Here is a 22337-nt window from a genome sequence, read left to right as displayed (position 1 = left end):
ATAAAATAAAAATTGATGAAACCAGTGATACGTAATTTAAAGTAAGGATAATAACAAAAATTGAACCAATGATACGTGATAAGAATCCGTAAATCTTCCCCTAGGGGTTGAAATCTTCGATTGATGAATGAGAAAAGAATTCCTGCATAGATTGTTCAATGTGCGGTTAGCCGTGAATGTACGAGATATTGCGAGATTAATATTTCATACTTTTCAGAATCATTCATGTTTAATGAAAATGTTTATTTACCAAAAATTTATTACGGTAAAATCACATATTATGTAAAATATATGTGAAACATAGTTATGACGTATAATTTTAATATTTTCTTTTAATTTAATTCACTTTATTCACTAAACTTTTTAAATTATATATTTCTATTTCTATTTTTACCTCTAATAACTGTAAAGATGAAAAATTAATATAAATGCATATTTTTTAAAAAATAAGAAGATTATTTACAAAAAATTACAAGAAACGATAAATATTTATATAACAATAAATTTTTTTTAACTTTCCAATAACATATATGTTTTCTTAATGATATTAATGATCAAAAAATTAATAAGTTGCAAGTGATTAGATTATTCATAATATTCCTTTACAATTATACATCAAGTCGAATAATCAGACGATTTTCCATATAAAGAAAAAAATCGGTTCTTTAAACGATATTCTAAAAAACACTTTCAGTATTTTGCAAATAAATAAAAGTTATTCGAAAAAAAGTAAAATAATAAAAAGGATAGGAATAGGAATTCTAACTTATTAGAATACATTGCATATAAGTTGCACGAAATTTTATAAATAATAGAATATTTAAATACATACAAGTATGATAAAAAATGAAATCGTGAGAATTGTAGAAAAATATAACAAAATCTGTACAATACAAAAAACAAACAAATTTAATAAATTTATATAATGAATTTTGAATGAATGAATATTAATAATGAAAACATCAATATTAGAAGGAATTTAAGATATTAGTAGCTTCAATCTAAAACTATTTAACTGTCATTCATGCTCGTTAATGCGTATCTGAATTTCACGGTGCAATCGTAAATAATAAAGTCTGTTTGAAATGTTTCTCATCCACTGGCCACAAACGTCTGCAGGTGCTCTTTCGCAAAGGGGCGTTACAACGATGACAGCGAAATTATCTGAAACCGAAGGGATGGGGGTGGTACATCCACGCATAGTGGGGAACATTGATAGGGGTAGGGAGATACGAGAGAGCACCCCGAGCATCCCTTCTCTCTATTTTCATACTAACCATGAAGCGAGAGAATGGACGTTGGAGGCAAACTGACTCAGATACGTGTGCAACCTCGTACCGAGTCATTCAGTGGTCTACTTTGAGGTATTTTACACGCAAGTGTCGTTCCAAGTGTTCCGGCAATATCATCCTAACTAATTTTACTCGTTCACGTGAATGATATCTGTATTTATGTACATATATGTACATACACTTGCGCGTGCGCGCAAACGTGTACTTTCATAATAAGTTTTCGCATAATTATTCCATTATTTTTAAATGCGTAAAGTTTGATTCTAAGGCGTAACGTCGAAAATAGATGTGCAATTACGTGAATTTGACAAATTTGTTTGCCACGCCTAGGATAGGGAGATTCAAAGTGAGCAGGACTAAAATTTTTGATTAAAAAGTTTTTTGCAAATTTTGATTTTTGATAAAAACGAAAAAGTTTCGTGCAAAATGGCAAATTTAACATCGATCGAGTTAATGGGATATGAGAATAAAACGAAAAACTCAATGCAGAGAATAAAGATAATAATCGTTTAATACGACTTCGTAAAAGTTTCAAAACTTTTTTTTTTATAATTTGGATATACTTTTTTGTTTTATCCTCGAAGAAATATCCATAACAGTAGAATTTGATCGAAGCTAAATGTCGACGAAAGCAGAAGGGCCATCATCTCCACGACAATTCTTTGCCCGAATTTATGGACATCTTGAAGCGAAAAAAGTTGATGATACCGAGAAAAATGATGAGAACAGGACTCAACCGAAATCAAGTTTTGAACTTTCCTCAAATATTCTGCTTTACAATAGAAATACCTTAGATGCGTGCGATAATTCGTGCAATTCTTCGAACGATGAAGTTATACAAGTAAGAAGTAGCTTTTCTTGTTTCTTACTTGTTATTGTTGTTGATGTTGGGCTTTTAATTCGTAGAAAGTATCAAATTTATAGTCGTTACTATTGATTAATATTTTTAATAATTATTTTTTTTTTCTTCTCTTTCTCTTTCAAATATGTACGTGAATAATTTTGACGAAATTATTTCCATATTAATTTCAAAATATATGGATCGTATTACTTAATGACAACTATCAACATTTATTTTATAATATACAATCACTCTCAAAAGTTTCCATATATTATATATACGAAAATCATTTGCATTAAAATAAAATTCTACGAAATTTCATTGTTAATATGCATATATTTTATAGCATATTTTATAATTGGGCACTTTTGAAATGAAGACATAACATAAAAAAAAATAAATAAATAAATTAGAAAATTATTTATTTTATTTGAGAAATAATTTATTTTTAAATATTTGATTGATAATAGAAAATAAAATATAAAAAATAATAAAATTTTTCTTAACTTTATTTTATTATCAAATTATCAAAAGAAATGCGAAAAGAAATATATTTAGATCATTTAGATAAAATGGTTTTGGCAGAAATAGAAATTCTACCAAATCTATTACAAAAGATCAATATTTATCTTTCAATTATTATTATTATATTATTATTTAAATAATATCATTTAATATACAAATAAAAAATATAAAAACATAAAAATATATATTATGTAATAAAACAAATAAAAAATAAAATATAAAATTTTTTTGAATAATTATTTAAATAATGCGCAATTCAATTTTATGTTAAAAAATAAATATATGATTTATTTTAATAAAAAAAAATTATTACAGAATGTATGAAAACTTTTAATGGGTTTTTATAAGAATTTTGCTTAAATATTTCGTCAAATATTTCTCTAAAGAAAATATTGATAAATTGTTAATAAAATTTACAACGATAGAATTATTAAATTCAAAAAATTATTCATTACTTTAAAATTATTTTATTAAATGAAATAAAAATCTTTTTACATTTGAAAACACAAAACGAAAATTCACTTTTAATGAATTTCAATTTTAATGTAATATCCTCATATCCAGGTAACAAGTATAAAAGAAAAATCTTCAGAACGGGGCGGAAAACAGAATACCAATGAAACAAATACTTTAATGAACGAGAAAGAAAAGAACTCGAATTTTTTTAATTTAAGATTGCCATTGTTTCACGAACTTCATCAATCTAGACCAGCCAACCATCCTGTATTCTTATCTCAAGTTACATATCCGTCTGCGCTTCCGCCACATTTTCATAATTTACCATATTTTCCAACTTCGGAACACCATTTGCAAGGATTTTCGGCTTTCTGTAAGTATTACTTTCTTTTTTAATTAATATCATATTTAGAATAAATATCATATATTGGAGTCTTAATTATTGTGTATATTTAACATTCAAAATATCTTAAATGTAACTTTACACTAATTAATTAATATTAAATATATTATGTAAATACATAATAAATTGTTTAAGTTTCTTTTCATATAAAAGACATAATAATACATTCCATAATTTGAAATTTGTTTTTGAATCATTGGTACAGAAAAATATGTTATTGCTCGTACGTGAAATACTCGTACGTAAAATCTTATAGTGAGTTTGTGAATATTTGTGAATATTTAATTTGATATTTTGATATGACATTTTTATAATAATTCATAACATTTAAAACTATTTTTCTTAAAATTGTAATTATTACAATAAATCAATAATTATATACATATTTACTAAAAAAAAAGTACACAAACAAAATTTTATTTTCTATATTTATATTCGATTTATTTTTCCATATATAGAATTTATTTTCTTTTGACAAAAATAAAATTTTTATTTTAAGAACATAAAAAAACAGATTATTTAAATCTAGTTTTATGTTTAATATGTATAATTATCTTAAATATTTAGATTTAAAAAAGTTTATGTGGTTTTAATATATGGAATTTATTTTCTTGTTCGCGATATTTGAATTAGAGAATATTATTATAAAAAGCTATAAATAATTAAATAATTTTTTTATATGTTATTTTAATTAATTATAAATAAAACTTACAAATAATCTTTTTTCTATTTTTCATATTAGAATCATTTATTCAAAAAGTATTATTCAAAAGTAGTATTCAAAAATATTTATTCAAAAGTAAATCTAAAAACATTCAAAATCTAAATTATTCTTAAAAATATTATTACGTATATAAATTAGATTGAAAATATTGATTAATTACAGGACACCTTTTATTGATTATAGCAAATCATATTTTGTACACAATTACTAATTAAACAATATAATTATGAATTTAATATTGCTTTTCAAAATATCGTGGTACACTTTCCGAATGAGGATGTCTTTAAAAGGATTATATTTGCTTATATTAATTATCCAAAGTTCAATATTTATATCAGTGCTTTCAACTCTGTAAGTGAAATGAAAAATAGATGTAAACTGATATAAATATAAAATTTAACGAAATCTAAAATATATGAAAAACAAACTGTATCAATCGAAAACTTGAATTATGAATATATTTATGATTATAATAATATAATATAATATATAAAAATATTCATATTAAATATCATTATTAATTAATTTTTATTATATTTAGTAAATATCATGCATATATAAGTATAAAAAACATAATTCATTAATTTATAAATAAAATAAATATCTATATATATGCAATGTAAAATGTAGAAATTTATAATATATAACAACATAAGCAACATTCAAATCAGAAAATTGAGGATCAATATCAATATATATACTTATGTGTTACTGGACATTGTTCAATATGTAGCTATACATACTCTAATATTAATTTAGCTATACATACTCTAATATTAAAATTTATATAAATTTATTGCATTATGTCTTGGCATATATTCTATTCAAACGAAAGGAAAATGTCAAAAATATATTTGAAGATTTTGAAATTGATAAATTTAGAATAAAGAAGATTCTTAAATTTCTTCTATTGTTTTCGAAGAATATAAAAAACCAAAAATTAAGGATGAGACAATCAAAATCTCTAATGTTTAAAAAATCTAAAAATTAGTCTATAAAAAATATATAGAATTAAAAATTTAAAATTATTTACTACTTTTTCGGTGAAAAAATTTTAAAATACTTTCCGACATACATACTTGAGTTTGAAATACATTAAAATTTCTCCAGATTATCACATGACAAATAAAAAAAAAAGCAAAGATGGATAATCCAAATTATTCTAACTATTCTTTCAATTGAGATAGAGCGTAAAATCTAGTATAAGATTTTTTGATAAGCTATCGAATGATCTATCACCAGATAAATATGGTTTAAGGATTCTTTTAGTATCTGATTCTTTTATATCCAAATTTGCACATTAAATACTTCGATTAAAATAAACAATTTTATTTTCATTTTATTTTTGAACTTATTTTTTACATATAAAATAATTTAATTTATTCATTTTTAATTAAAAATTTATATATTCGATATATTTTTTAAATTTAATTTTCTTGAAACGAGCGTCCAAATGAAATAATTTTATTTTATTCTCCAATAATTTTTGTAAAAATAAAAATAAAAATAATCTCTTTTAGATTTTAGGTTTTAATATATTATATTCTTTAAGAAAATAGATTATTTTACGAATACATTTATATTCTACTAAAATACTATAATACTAAAATAATACATTCATTATCTATATTGTACTAAATATAAATTTCTTAAAACTTAATTAATTATATCTTTTTGTTTAAAAGACATAACTAATTATTATTATATTTATTGCTACAACCATAAATATGAAATAGAAGATATTTAAATTTTAAAATATTTTAAAATATTAAAAAAATATAATAAAGAGTGAAGATCAAGAAATCTAAAAATTAAAGAATTATTTTCGAAAAAATGAAACGTATGATTTTTTAAAGTTTAACTTTTAAAAATAAAAAATGAAATAAATTTTAAAACTTGATTTGATTTTCTCAGATTAAATTAAATGATAAACTACACAATTTTACTGATTTCACAATTTAATTAAATACACGTATACACTATATGTCAAAATTTATTGCTATGTATTATTATTATTGAAAATTTGACAATAATAAACAAAAATGTTTTCTCTTTCAGTTTTCATACGTTTCTTAAAATCGATATAATTTGTCGCTAATGTATATAGGTATACATATTTAAACATTTTATTCAGTTCCTGAAGCTTTTCACTGATAAGTGTTATTACAGCAACATGTACAATATAACACAATACAGGTATACGCACACGTTTGAATGGATTTATTCCGCTTCGCTACCTCGTACCGATGTTGTGATGAGATTACTGGACGCAGTTGGCCGCATTTCAATGTGAAATATACCTTGCTATATTTCTGCAAACCCAGTGTTATTCGCCTGCCCCTTAAGCCGTTGTCACGGCAAGGCAGTCCCGAATCACTATCGTGTTAAATGAAAAACAAAAAATAAAAAATAAAAAAATAAAAAATAAATAAAAACGAAAAGGGAAAATTTAAATGAAGATACAATAATCTGTGAAAATACTGAAATATAATAAAGTAAGATTTTAAAAGCTTTAATCTTATTTTTTATATTGTATTAAGAAATATTTTATGAAAAGATTATTTTATAAGGAATCTATAAATAAAAAAATAAATAGATAATGAAATTTAAATAAATTAATAAAAAAGGATACGAATATTAGAATAAAAGGAAAAAATCAAAATTTTAACTATAATAACTTCTTAAAAAATAAACTATAAAAATACTTTAAAAAGTGTCACAAAAATTATTATTTAATTATCTTATTATTTTTATTGAAATAAACAATATCATATGTTGTATAATAACATATTTATTATACTTTTTAACATATAAAAGATCTAATAATAAGATAGCTTTTATTTTCAATATAGAACGCAATAATATTAAATTTTTATTATTACACTTTAATTTAATATATAATAGTCTTTTTAATAGTCTTTTTATAAAATATATAAACACTTTTGTAACTATACATGGATGGTTGTAAAATATGTTTGTAAATTTTTTTTATTCTTTCATCTAGAATTTTAATTCATCAACAAAACATAAGACTTCATCGAATTTAAAAAGTTCCAAAATAAAAATCATTTTAATATTAAAATATGAATATTATGTTATTTATTATAATTTAAAATTGAAAAATCAAAATTTTTATTCTGAGCATAAAATACATTGTAATGTAGATATACTTTAAAATATTATTATATTATTAATATTATTTTGTTTACATTGAATAGTAGCTCGCAAGAGAAGAAAAGAAGGAAGACCACGAAGGCAGAGAACAACTTTCAGTGGTGAACAAACATTAAGATTGGAAGTTGAATATCGTAGAGGAGAATATATTTCTAGAGGACGAAGATTTGAACTTGCCACATCTTTACACCTTACAGAAACCCAGATTAAAATTTGGTTTCAAAATCGGCGCGCCAAAGACAAAAGAATAGAGAAGGCACAACTTGATCAATATTATCGGTAATTTAACATGTACTATACATCAAATTATTATTTAATTGTATTATGTTATTATATCATATTAAATCGTAAACTAAAATAAATATTTATACAATTTCATTTTTTTTAAATTTAGATATATTAAAAAAAATATAATATATTTTATATTCCCTTCTTTTCTACATCTTTTCATCTTATATTTTGTGCGACAAAGATAAGATATTATAAGATATTATAAGATAACATCTTATAAATATAATTTTTTTACAAATTTATATAATTTTTAAAAAATTATTTTTACAAAATTAATATATTTTTTTAATTTTAAATGAATTATATCATGAATTATACATAACATGATATTTCTTAATTTATAAAAGATATTTCAAGAACTGATATAATATCTATAAAAACATCTAAAATATAATGTCTAAAAACAATGAAAAAATTCATTTGATTTTATTAACGAGATGTAGTGAATTTTATTCTGCCATTTTATTATTAAATAGTTGCTCAAAATGATTAATTTGCATTTCAATGCTTTGATTCTAATATAATAAATGTAATGATATTTGATATTTTTTTCAATTATAATATTTATTCGATTCTTTAGAACAGCCTGATTTGCTATACTTTAATCTATTATTATAAAAATTATTCTATTAAAAAAATAAAACTTTTTATCATTCAAATATAAGAAATGTATGAATATAAGAAAAATGATTAAGATTAGATATTAAGTGTGGTACAAAAATAGATTACATAAATAGTACAAAAAAAATATATATATAATATAATTAATATTAATAAATATATTAGAAATATTACATGTTCCAGGAATTTCGCTATTTCTAATGGAATGATAAATTTACCAATTTATGGTAGAAATGGATTCTGTGAATTTTGTTTTTATAAAAAGACATTTGGATCTACAACTAATCATTCATGTGCTTCAATGAATTCTGTTACCGGAACTTTTACGAAACAACAATGTAATAAAGGTGAAAATGATATAGATAGTACATCAAATATATCACTATTTTCTGCTTGAAATTTGTTAAACATCTGAAATAGGATTTGCTATATTTTATTATAGCTATTTATATCTGTTTTATCATGTATATTCAATATTAAATTTTTTAATATTAAATTTGCTAATTATTAGAAAAGAATTGTAAAAAGACTAATGACAAAAATGAAAGAAAGATTTATGAAAACAGAAAATTTAAAAAATAATAAATAATTTTAAATGACATAAACTTGATAAATAATTAAAATATAAGTAAATATATAATAATAAAAAGTGTATAATAAAAATGCTGTAACAAATGTAAATATATATTTACTTATATTTAAGCATAATATATCAATTCAAATAATCCTTAAATATGCATTAAAAAGCTCATTAAAATATGAAGTTTTTATATATTGGCAGCATATATTGCTACATATTACTAAATTATAATGTAATTGTAATTTCTGATAATAAATAATATTAAAATCGAAAAAGTGATATTAAATTTATTATTTTCCTTTAAATCAATAAAATCAAAACTTTTTCTATATAAAATAATATTTGATATTATCATTGAGAAAATGATAAAATGATAAAATAAAATAAAGATCATTACTAATTATTAAATTATATATATATATATATAACTTATGTATATTGTATAAAATTGTAAAACAATAAATAGATTTAACAATTAATATATTTTTATACATATTTTTAAGATTTCAAAATTCCAATATCAATTTAGCATAAATTAAAATATTTGTAACGGTTATAATTAATTAAATTTTCAAATAAAATATAAGAAAAAATATTTTATTATTATTATTAAATTATAATTATTAAATGATATGTATATTTTGTGTTTATCCATAAAATATTATCCTTACATAAAGATTTTTATTTATTCTTATATAATACAAATATGAAAAATACAAAGATGAATACAAATATGATTATCAAAATGCATTATTACACATTACATACATAACATTATATTACATTACTCTAATGAAATAAAAATATATATAGATGAAAATTAAAAAAATAAAGAAACTTTATCTTAAATAAAAAATTTATTATTACAATTTTAATTTTTATATAAAAATTATATTTTTAAATAATTTCAATTACGCAGTATATATTGCCGGAATTCTAGAAATTGCAATTTATTATAAAAATTATATTAATATTATTATTATAATATATTCTGTAAAATATTTTCAATTTCTTACATTATGCACTATTTGAGATCATTCAATATAAGCGATTTTATTGTATACGTTACATTTTATTTAAATAATCTCATAAAGATTTAAAAATATAATATCAAAACACGATGAATAATTTGGAAATTTTGAAACAATTAAAAAAATTATATAAATTGAATTATAAAATAAAATTTGAATATATATATAATAATATTTGTAATAATAATATAATAATTAATTGATTAAAAATAATAATTAATTGATTATTTATTTTTCAAGGATTATTTAAAAAATTATTAAATAAAATTTTTAATTTTTAAACAGAAGTAAATACTCATATTTAAGAATTATTATTTATTCAACATAATGTTTACAATAATAATTTCAAAAAAAATTTACATATCGAAATTGACAAGAATTTAAAACTTAATAGATTACATTATCATTATTTCAATTGATAACTTACACATGATAATATACACAACCATACATAAATTTTTATACTTACAAAATACAAATGTACAATATATATAAAAAGTTACAAATCCAAGAATATAGAGAATTAATACATTCCTAAAAAAAGTCTTTCCATATAATATATAAGTTATAGCTGATTATTATTTAAAATTACATAAAATTATATTTTTTTTTGTTTTTTAAGCATTTTTTCTTCATTGTTATTTATTACATACATTATAATTATAAAAAATTTAAAAATTGAAAATATCCATAAAAATGTTAAACGTTCTTATTAAATTCCTTGCTTAAGAATCTAATGTAATTCTTTTATATATATTTATATACAATAATTCAAAAACTGATAATTATTTTTATAATTTCTTTATTTTGAACAGCAGCGAACATATGAATTTAAAATAAATTTGAAGGATATATGTGAAAAATGACAACCATATATTGAAAAACAGTTTATTACATTTTTTTTTTAATATATTCAAAATTACATTTGCTGAAAATTAATGTAAATAATTAGCCTCTTATAATACATAATAATTTTTAAACAATATATTATTTAATATTTGCATTTAGAATCAGAATTAATAAATACATGTGGCTATAATAATGCCTAAATAAAATTTATTTATTTTCAGAATTTATTAAATTAGGACTTATAAAATATATATATAAAATATATATATTTTTAAAAAATTATTTATTTTATCTCTTAAATAAATTATTTCAGATTTGAAAACATTATATAAATATATAATATGCTATATACATAATTATTATTTTCAAAATAAAATAAGTTATATATTTTTACAAAGTAATACTTTTTTAATTTAATTATATTTTAAATATAATTATAAATATAATATTTTTAAATATACTATTTATAATTAAATACTTTTTTTAATCTTAAATATAAAATAATATGAAACTATATTTTATAAAATGTAATAAAAAATATAAAATACAGATTGATAAAAACAAAATAAAAAACGATAATATCAAATATATGAAAAATTAAAATTAAAATAAATTTACAAACAATACTTAATGTTTTCATTTTAATAATGAAAAAATAAATTTACTTTTTTTTTATAGCAGATTTCTAAATATATTTATGTATTATTTCTTTGTGGTATTAATTTTCATAAATTATTTTTTTTATTAATTTCTATTCTTCATTAAAATAAATATCTTAATGTATTCTTACTTATATAATATTTAATTTTTTAATAAATTTTCTTTTTATAAAAATATATACGTAAATTTGAAACTTACTAGTTGTTGGTCCACGATATATTTTCTTTGTATTTTAAAAAACTATTAAATTATAAGAAATACATACATAAGAAGTATTTTTTACATTTGAAATTAATAAATAAATCGTTTTTAATAATTTCATATTACATAAGGTTTTTATAAAATTGTGATATAATCAAAAAGAAAATAAATAAATAAGTCAAAAAATTTAATATTTAATTTTTTTCATATAAAATTTCATTTTTTAAAAAATTAAAAGTTCATTGAATAAGAATAGGTTTTGATAGAATCTGCTTTATAAACAATATAAAGATTAATAATATGCTAGTTTGTTCTTTATGATTTTTATAAAAAAAAACAATTTACAATATACAAATACAATATACAATATATAAATTATATGAACATATTTTACAACAATAAATATATAAGTATATAATAAACTACTATCAACCTAATATCTTATTGATCATATTCAACAATAATGATATAAATATAAAGATAAAAAACTAATTTTGATAAATATCTTATAAGTTATTGGTAATTTGTTATAGATATCATTAATTTTAGATTTTTTTTTAATTTATTTAAAATTTTAACATTGAACAGGGATTTTTAAAAAGACAATTGTATTTCGAAATTTCTTCTCAAATAATATAATTCGAGATCAATTTGTTTTCTACTTGATAATAAATTGATTATCTGGCTTAGTAAAGTATACTATTGATAAGTATACTTTATTCATCCAATAAAAGTTAATTTTTCAATATAATGGAATTTTACCATGATTCATCAGGATATAAAAAATTTATTAAATCAATACCAACTTCGAGATTAGATTCATTAGATCTTATTCTTTTGTGCAGCAACTTTTATTTATGAAATAAAGAAAAAAATAAAATATTTAATTTTATATTTTTAAATCATATTTAATTTCTTTTGCGATACTATTTATAAAATACCTTATATATTATTCATATATATCTATAAATTTTATAAAATTAAAATAATGAACAAAACAAATTAAATTAAAAATTAAAATTAATAAAATGTATGATTCATTATTGTTCTAATTTTAAGAATTTACATTACTTAATAAAAAATACTTCTTGATATTTAATAGTATGATTATAAATGTTAGTAATATATACTTCTAACTTTTGCAATATTTTTTGTAGATATATAATCCATAATGGCTATATATCATACTTCAAATCCCACTTGCTTATAAAAAATTTATTTTATATATTTATATGAATCCTATATATCTTTTAAATTTTTTATATAATTTATTTGTTATAAAATTTACGAATCTTGAAAATATTAAAAATTAATATATCATAAATATATATATATATTATTTTTTATGTTAAAGAAGCAATCGACTTCAACTTACCTCCTATGACGAGTGACAATGGTAGCTGTGACACGGAGCGCTCTGAGAGTACCAGCCCAAATGGTAAACCAGAAATTAATGAAAACGAAAGATAGCAGTTAATATACAAGTAAAATAAAAGTAATTACTATCTCCTGTTTATATAATTCATATTTAAGCCATAATAGATTTTTAATATTTAAACAATTATATTTTTTTTTAAATATATATTAATGTAACAAAATTATAATAAAATTTTTCTATTTTTGACATTTTATACTGGCGATAATATTTCATTGTAAATAAAATATTTAAATATAGAATAAGAAACTAAATATTAAATTTAGAAATTATTAGAAAAAATTATTTTAGTATATTATAACATAATATATTAACTTGAAAAGGCTATATACATCCAGATGGGGTCAAAAATTTTTTTTACTTGAAATATTATTATTATATGATATGATATTTAGAATTTAAGATATTCTTACAAAATTCTATATTCCATTTAAAATGAAATTATTATTGTAATGCAAATGCAAAATATATTACTGCTCATAAATCTTCAATTTTTNAAATTATTAAAAAATGTGGTGGAAATTTCATTGAGATAAAAATAAAATTTTTAAAAAATTTTTTTTTTAATATTCTTTAATAAATAAATAAATAAATATAAATATATACTATTAATAAAATAAAATTAAATCTTTTCTTTACTTTTAATAATTATTTTTTTTTTCGAATTCGAATATAATTATATATATAACTAATTTAAGATTTATGAACAGGAATATAAATGAATTAAATTTAAATAAGTTTTTTCAAAAGAATATATTTGAGAAAAATGGAAATATTTAAAGAATATTCAATCAATTGATAATCATTCTGCAATGAATTATCTTTTCTCCAATATAAAATTGTCTTTATATATATCTTAATTATCTATTAATAAAAAAATACTTATAATACAAAATCTCTCCTACTAAATCTTAATAAATGACGTAAAATCCTTCAATCTTGGAGATAAGCCTTATTTTAATTTTATTTTTTATAACAATTTATGATAAAATATATGTAAATATTAATCTTCCAAATAAAAGATTTATAAAAATAATTTTGGAGACAAATACTTTTTGCCCTCCTTAGATGTGCTTAGCCCTTTAATAAAATAAATAAATAAATAAAAGAAAAAGAATAAAACAAAAAGAATGACATTTTAATATAAGATATGTTTAAATTAAGATTGATTTTCAAAAAATATAATTATTTCATTATTTCAATTAATTATATTTAATTGTAAACTATAGCAATATTCATTTCCGTATGTACAATTTTTATAATTTTTCCCACCAATTTATAGTTTTAATATTAAAAAAAATATGTTTCATTTTAAGTATAAGTATATGTATATATGTATACATAAAACATAATACATGACTTATAAGATAAAGCAAAACTTGATAATAGTATGCAAATGACATTCTATTTAATAATTTTATAACTATTTACTTCGCTTTTTTTCATTAACAGAAATAATTAAGTTAACAGCATAATCTAATAGAAATATTAAAAAATATTAATATCATGCACAATCTGTCATTTAAAATCCCTATGTCTAAACAAATGAATCTAATATTCCTACCTGTGGTTGTATAACGGAAGCTAGCAAGAAGCCTAGCAAAGTCTAGCCTTGCTGCGTAGTTCAGAATCCCTTTGTTCTGCTACCTGCCCGTTTTAAGTTTCTTCCTTCATTTTCACTCTTCTAACTTTCGATACTAGATACATGCTAGATAATAAATCTAACTAAGAATATTTTTAAAATATTGACTGAAATATATTATGCTCAAAAAGCATAACATACCTATTTAACTGCTTATTTCATTACAACCTATTAATCAAGTTAAATTTACTATATAATAAAAAGAAAAAGAATTTATTGTTATTATTAAACCTAATAAAGAATATAATTCCAAACTAGATCAAATGAATATATAAATATTAATATATATTAACTCAAAATTAATTATATAATAAAATTTGAAAATGTGTAAAAATATCAGTGTTGTGCAACATTTGAATAAATACTATCTATGAAAGATATAATATATTATATTATTATATTATAAAATATACGATATTAAAATATAAAGAAAATTGTTTGCAAAAATTAATTTTTTTTGTTTTATCATTATTGATTTTTTCTTAAGTAATATTGGAAATACTATAAAAATATTAAATATATTAAAATATTATTGGTTTAAAAAAATAATCTAAATATTTAGTGCGTTATACTTGNTTATTTTTAAAAAAACAATTTATAATAAAATAAAAAATTTATAATATATTTTAAAATTTTTACTTCTTTATATTTTTTGAAAAAATATTAATGAATTTTTTAATATTATTTATTTATGTTATAAATTTTTATAAAACAATATCTTAGAACAAAATCATTTACTGAATTAAACTTACTTGTAAATAATTGGAATAAAAATAGATTTTAGACGTTTTTATTTATTTTATTAATTTCAATAAAAACAGTATTAAAATTAAGAAATAATAATTTAAAATACATATTTATTGTTACTTTGCACAACACTGATTAAATATTTTATCTTTCTAAGAGGAATATAAATGAATTTCAAACTAAAGTGTATCTATTAAAAATATATACACTTCTATTTTTTGCTATATTTGATATATGATAACAAAGACAAAAATTATTAATGAACTTACAATTAAAAAATAATTATAAAATAATTAATTTCTTAAGTTAATATAAACTTTTATTAAAAATTTCATAAATTTTTAATGATATTTAATTATCATTTATTATGTGAGATAAAATTTTTTTTCAGAAATTTAGGATTATTCTTTTTGGTATATATGTAATTTAAAGAAATAGAAGTCTATATATAAAATATAAAATTGAATATATCTTTTCATTCATAGACTCATGTATGTTAAATGTTATAAAAATTACACAAAATTGGTCAGAGAGATATTTTATATGTACAAATTGTTTAATACTGTGAATACATATAAATATAAAGCCCTTAATTGTGCTTTCATTGACTACACAGACAGAAAATACAAGAATGCTTTCTATACATAATATTTGAAATTTTCCATTATTATTTATACATAATAATGAAATATACCCTTATCTAACTATACTTCCCTATTCCTTTAACTGATACATCTTCTTGTACTTTTTACTTATCCTATACTATGGACATTTTATTTCGTAAATTAAAAAGTGACGTGGAAGGTTCTGGTCATTTTTATTAACTAACTCTTAAAACATTACAACTTAAATAATTAATTAATCTAGGTAACCTACAAAAATGCTAACTGATTTTGCAAACTCATTAATTTCATTTTGTATTAACATTTTTCTCATGCAATTTCCCTTTTATCCTGAGATGTTTAGTCTATATAAGAACCACCTTGCTTATTATGAAACAAATCATCAACATATCAAAACCTAGATTCTTACATATATCGCTATATTGATATATTTCATTAAATTAGAGAAACAATCGTGCTCTCCAATATCTAAAAACCTAGATCTGTAGTCACTTTCAAAGATGTTACACAATAATAAGTATAATAAAACGTTACAAACTTTAATATTTGGATGGCACGGATGTATCCCTAGCCATAGTAACTGAATAATCAAATTAATCCATATCTTTTTTACTAACAATGACGATAATTACACGTTAATAATTGTTTCTTTTTCAGGGGATATTATATGTGCCAAACAATGAGTTCAGACACAATCTAGAAAATTGTGATGCAATATTTTCACATAAATAGTTGAATATAGATATATGCAATAGGTGCTAAATACCAAAAGAAATACAAGTAAAAGCCTCCCTCACTGTGATCTATTAAGATGACGCTTCTCTGTCCTGTATCCTGATTGTCCTGCCTGGTCTTGTCTCTAGCCTTATAGCCCTGCCTGCTCCAATACTAAACAGTACAGAAGTACTGGCGACTAGAAGACAAGTAGTAGGTTCACCTGAGGTTCAAAAGTCATAAATCTATTAGTTAAGATGATTGAAAATACTCAAATTGTAAGAATCTATAGATTTTGAGCTAAAAATTAAATATCATATAATTATTTACTATAATTTACTATCATCTTAAGAATGTTTTTTTAAAACATTTGTTCTTACATGATTGCATACAGTACTATTATATAATTATTTTTTTAAATTAAAATAATTAAAAATAATATAACTAAAAAAACAATTCATTGCTCTATTATTGAACATAAAATTTTGCACACTTAAGATATTATAATGAATTATAATAATTAATAAAATATATAGTAAATTAATAATTCCATATAATATTGCAAAGCTATTTTACTTTTTAATTTTTTATCAAAATAAAATGAAACTCTACTGAAATAACCAAGTCATATACAAAATATGTATATATGTATATAAATATGCATATAAAAAAATTTTAATTAAATATCTGAATACTTAGCAACAAATATTATATACAAATTGACAATATTTGAAATAAATTATTTATTGTTTTAATATATAAAATGATTATTTTGAATATGTTAATAGAATATTATAAAAATATGAATTTGGACAAAGAATATTCTTTTTTTTTTATTTGATTTCTTTATATTTCTTTTATAATATTTATATTTTTATATTATTGTTAATTATTTATTTTTGTAATATATATTTTTTAATTATTTATTTTGATAATGTATAAATAAAATATTTTTGGAAATTTTTTTCTAATTTTATTAAAAGTATAAAATAAAAGTATTCAGACATTTTATATTTTATTATCATTATCATATATTCTATTATCATATATTTATGCAAAAGCTAGTTTTAACTATATTTTATCAAAATTATAATAATATGAACTCTTGTTAGCTAATATGAATGTCAAAAGATATTCATGCATTATGTGCATATAATGCTTCAAAATTATAAATATTTACCATAATATTTTTATATAATTGAATTAATATAAAATTTATCTAAAATACTAAAAAAATTTATCTAAAATATTTAAAAAATGTGTCTCTAGTTGTCTCTTATACTTTGTATATATAAACTATTTTATCTTATATTTTGCATATATAATTAATATAAAATTAATAATAACAAAATTTCTAAATTATTTTTTAATTACTTCCTAATTATTTTAAAAAAAAAACACATGAGGAGTTTTAAAAGTTTTATATATAGATAAATATTTAATTGCATAATAAATAAATTAAATTTTTACTAGGATTATAATAATATTTCCAATTAATTAATACAATATATAATTATATTATTTATTTCATATAATTTAATTAGAAAATACCTTTATAATATAGATAAAAAAAATTTTTTTTATGAAATAAAATAAAAAAAAATATTTATATCCAAAAATTTATAAGTTCGTACATTGAACATTAAATATAACAATTATATTATATAATTCTTTTTTTATAATTATATCAAATATATATAAAATTTTTTTTGGCTTGTATACTTATATGTATATATGTGTACATATATTACATAATGCATGTGTATATAATATAAAAATAATTATATAAGGGAACTATTGATACAAGTATTCTGTAATACCTGATTATTCTTTCATTTACTATTTTACATAACTATAATTAATAACCCCATGTGAACAAATTGTTAGTTATTGATTATACCTGATCTATTTATATAATTATAAAAAAAATAAAAGATAATTGATTTTAGAACTCAATTGAGTTCTATTCAAAATTATTTAATATATATATCATGAAAGCAAATTAAATTCCGCATATATTTTATTTATTTATAAAAATAAGTTTTTTTATGTATGATATTATTTCAAATCATATTTATTTAAATAATATTTTTTTATTTTAAAATGTAATTTAAATATATATATTAAAGATATATTAAAGAGACATCTTTTAATAATATATTCTAAAAAATAATCAGAATAAAATTCTGCTTACCACATGAGGGAAGTAACCAATGATAATGAATTTTAGTATCTTCTTCCACCTCCACCACCTCCACCTCCCATGTTTCCACCACCAAGAGAACTACCTCCGTATCCTCCTTGATTACCATAACCACCACCACCACCTCCAGAATTTCCACCACCCATAGGACCTGAAAAATGAATCAATAAATTGCAAGGAGTTAGTAAAATTGTTTAAAATTATATGAAATATTATAAAATATTATTTCTTTGATGATATTTACATGAATATTTATATGAAGCTTACTATCCTAATAATTAAAGAGATGCAGAGTAAACTACGTCTGATATAAATATCTTAATAAATTAGATTATAATATTATTTTATGTACAAAAACTGATTAAACAATATTGAAAGTAATAAGCAATTTATAGTTTAATATTTATACTTATTTAAATAAGTATTTAAATAAAAAAAACTGAACAAATGATAATATATATCCAATATTTGTTAAAAAAATTATTTCTACAATAAAATACCTTTATAAAATAATAATTTAGTATAATATGAACAAACTGCATTCGAATTGAATACAGAAAATGGACAAAGGCGCTCCTTCTCACTGCAACATCGCGCCTTATGTCTTAGTTATAATTTATATTAAAACATTTATTTAATTTCCTTTGTAATATTTTCAAATATTATTAAATCCATTTGTAGATTATTATTATTTACATTTACAATGTAGTTAGTATTAATCTTATCATGCTAATCAGATTAATTATTCATTTCTTAAACGCAATGATATGTGAATTTTACGAGAGAATCACACAAGTGTTGCATATCAATTTCAATAATACTTTACATAAATAGAAAATCAATAAATATTTAATAAATATTTTTATATTAATGTAGATTTCACGAAATATTTGACAAATAATATTCCATATATTGAAATATGAAAATACTTATAATTTTATAAATTAATCATATAATAATTAAATTTGTCTATTTTTATTATGTATAACTTAATTCCACGTAAATATATTTTCACAGCATAAAATATAGTGCAATATAGATGTAAGAAATCAATCAAAAATTAAATTAATTTGAGTATATATTAAATATAAAAATCGATAATATTCAAAAATTTTCGAAAATATCTAAAATCAATATAATTAAAATCACACAAAGTATATTCATAAATGTTTAATATTTTTCTAAATTTTATATATCATTTTATATATATATATATATATATCATCATATATATATCAAGTATATCAATATATACATATATTGATTACTACTAATCTATACTTCAATGCAATCTATTTTATACCTATTTTATATCTTTTTTTTGATTTCTTATCATATGAAATATAAAGTTAACATATGAACATAACATATTGAAGCAAATAATTGTTATTTTATTTAAAATTATTATAGATGCAATTTAAATTAATGATGATATTATATCCAGTTTTAAATTAGTATTTAAAAAAAACAAATTAGTATTTTACAAAAACATAGTATTTGTAAAATATGTTAATATCTTTAGAGAGAGAAAAAAAAAATGAGTATTATTCATTCATAAAAAATAAAAATGAGATTTTTCCATTATGTTTATAATTTTTAGAAAATTAATTTAAAAAATTTTTTTTTGAATATCTCTTCATCGTATCTTCGTAAAAATAAGAAAAAAATATAAGTAATAAAGAAGATAATTATATAAAATTTAGATATTATTTTCCATATTTGAAATAATATTTCTTTCAATTTAAATAGTATACATGTTATTAAACTGAAAAAAATAATGAAATCATGCATATATTAAAATAAGAAAAAAAACTTCATAATATTCAAAATATTGAATATCTTCTCTAACAAATATTTATCAAATACTTTTTAATTCTCTATATGCAAAATTTAAACTGAAATTGATATATCACACTTTGTGTGAATACTTAATTAATAATATAATATAAAATTGTACTAATTATAAGCTGAACGCTCCTTGTGCAACTTATTATATCAATATAAATATTGCATATATTAGAATATAATTAAAACAACATTATTGTAAATAATTAATGAAAATCTAAGAATAGTTGCTCAAGGTACGTAACAGACGCGTTGGCTTTTGAGAAGGACAGAAGCAACCTTGTCCACCGAAGGGTGGTAGCCATCTCGAGTCTCCGGATTGTCGGCCACTAGGACCCATATTAATACCATAGGGTGCAGGTCTTCCTCCAGAGTTGAAATTATTCCGTACTGGTCCACCGCCATAGCCCTGCTGGTAACCTCCTCCAAAGTTATCGTTACTCCAATTTCCACCGCTATTATATCCACCTTGACCTCCTTGACCTCCCCAGCCACCTCCTTTAAGATAAATTTATTATAAAACTTGCAAAGAGTTTTTAGTAATTACTATAATACATTATTAATTAATATATTAATGTAATACTTAGTAAAATGGGAAAAGTATATCTTTCTGCGAACCTTTACCTTGATTCTGATTTTCCCAAGGACCGTTACCGCCCCAACCTCCTTGATTACCTCCACCATAACCACCCTGATTACCACCATTATTCCAATCTCCACCGCCACCACTTCCTCGTCCTCCCCAATTACCGCCACCCTGATTACCACCACGGGGTCCCCTTCCTACATTCTGTCCTCCTCTGCTACCACCACCTCCACTACCACCACCACCTCCTGATGCAGAAGCCATCTCTGCTTTACTTAAAGCCTATAATGTAGAAATGTGATAAAATCTAAAAAATTTAAAATTCTATATCAAAAAAAATAATACTAATAAGAGTACTTTTACCTTTTTAACATCTACATGCTTGCCACGTATTTGATGATTACGTTGCAAACAAATTTTATCTACTGGATCATAATCATCAAATTCAACAAAACCAAAACCACGCTTTTTGCCTGTTTCTTTATCTGTTACAATGCTGATCGAATTTATAGTGCCATAACTCTGAAAATATTGTTTAAGATCGTCTTCTTCATGGTCATCTTTTAAACCACCTACAAATAATTTCTTCACTGTTGCACCAGCTTCGGGTCTACCAATTTCTTGTCTAGGAACAGCTCTCTTAGGTTCAACTACACGTCCATCTACTTTGTGTGGTCTATAATTCCAAATAATGAAATATTTATATAAATAATTATTAATAAATTATTAACTTCTGTACTTTTATATATTAAATATTTATATTTCATAATATATTTATTATATATATTATTATTATTATTATTTAACACACATACACACACACTAATAATTTTAATATTTAGAATATAAATATAGCAAATGTTGAATAATTAATAAAATATAAATTATTAGAAA

At 20.0% G+C, this 22337-nt stretch overlaps 2 protein-coding genes across 6 annotated transcripts in view; one reads left to right on the top strand and one right to left on the bottom strand.

Annotated features, from left to right (window-relative positions):
* The first annotated feature begins 1573 nt into the window (after window positions 1-1573).
* On the top strand, window positions 1574-8724 carry LOC102678991 (homeobox protein rough-like). Its single transcript, XM_006623202.2, has 4 exons — window positions 1574-2133; window positions 3223-3487; window positions 7460-7694; window positions 8511-8724. Exons 1-4 carry the CDS (start codon window positions 1912-1914, stop codon window positions 8722-8724), a joined length of 936 nt encoding a protein of 311 aa, XP_006623265.1. The 5' UTR covers window positions 1574-1911.
* A 4233-nt stretch (window positions 8725-12957) lies between these two features.
* Window positions 12958-22337, bottom strand: part of LOC102678516 (heterogeneous nuclear ribonucleoprotein A1, A2/B1 homolog) — an 11597-nt gene continuing 2217 nt past the window's right edge. Inside the window, exons 3-7 of one of the 5 annotated variants that reach the window (XM_006623198.1) lie at window positions 21807-22119; window positions 21476-21725; window positions 21137-21355; window positions 19004-19163; window positions 12958-13065 (exon numbers count right to left, since the gene is read on the bottom strand). In XM_006623198.1, coding sequence (XP_006623261.1) covers window positions 19036-19163; window positions 21137-21355; window positions 21476-21725; window positions 21807-22119 — 910 coding nt within the window. In that variant the 3' untranslated portion in view covers window positions 12958-13065; window positions 19004-19035. Of the gene's footprint in view, window positions 13066-16009; window positions 17033-19003; window positions 19164-21136; window positions 21356-21475; window positions 21726-21806; window positions 22120-22337 lie in introns of those variants that run through there. The other 4 variants (XM_006623197.2, XM_006623200.2, XM_006623199.1 and 1 more) reach the window with 4 other exon arrangements.

The sequence above is a fragment of the Apis dorsata genome, unplaced genomic scaffold (genome assembly GCF_000469605.1).
Source record: "Apis dorsata unplaced genomic scaffold, Apis dorsata 1.3 scaffold_840, whole genome shotgun sequence".
Classification (NCBI taxonomy): domain Eukaryota; kingdom Metazoa; phylum Arthropoda; class Insecta; order Hymenoptera; family Apidae; genus Apis; species Apis dorsata.
Note: the sequence above shows the minus strand (reverse complement) of the source record. Positions and strands in the feature narration are given on the sequence as shown.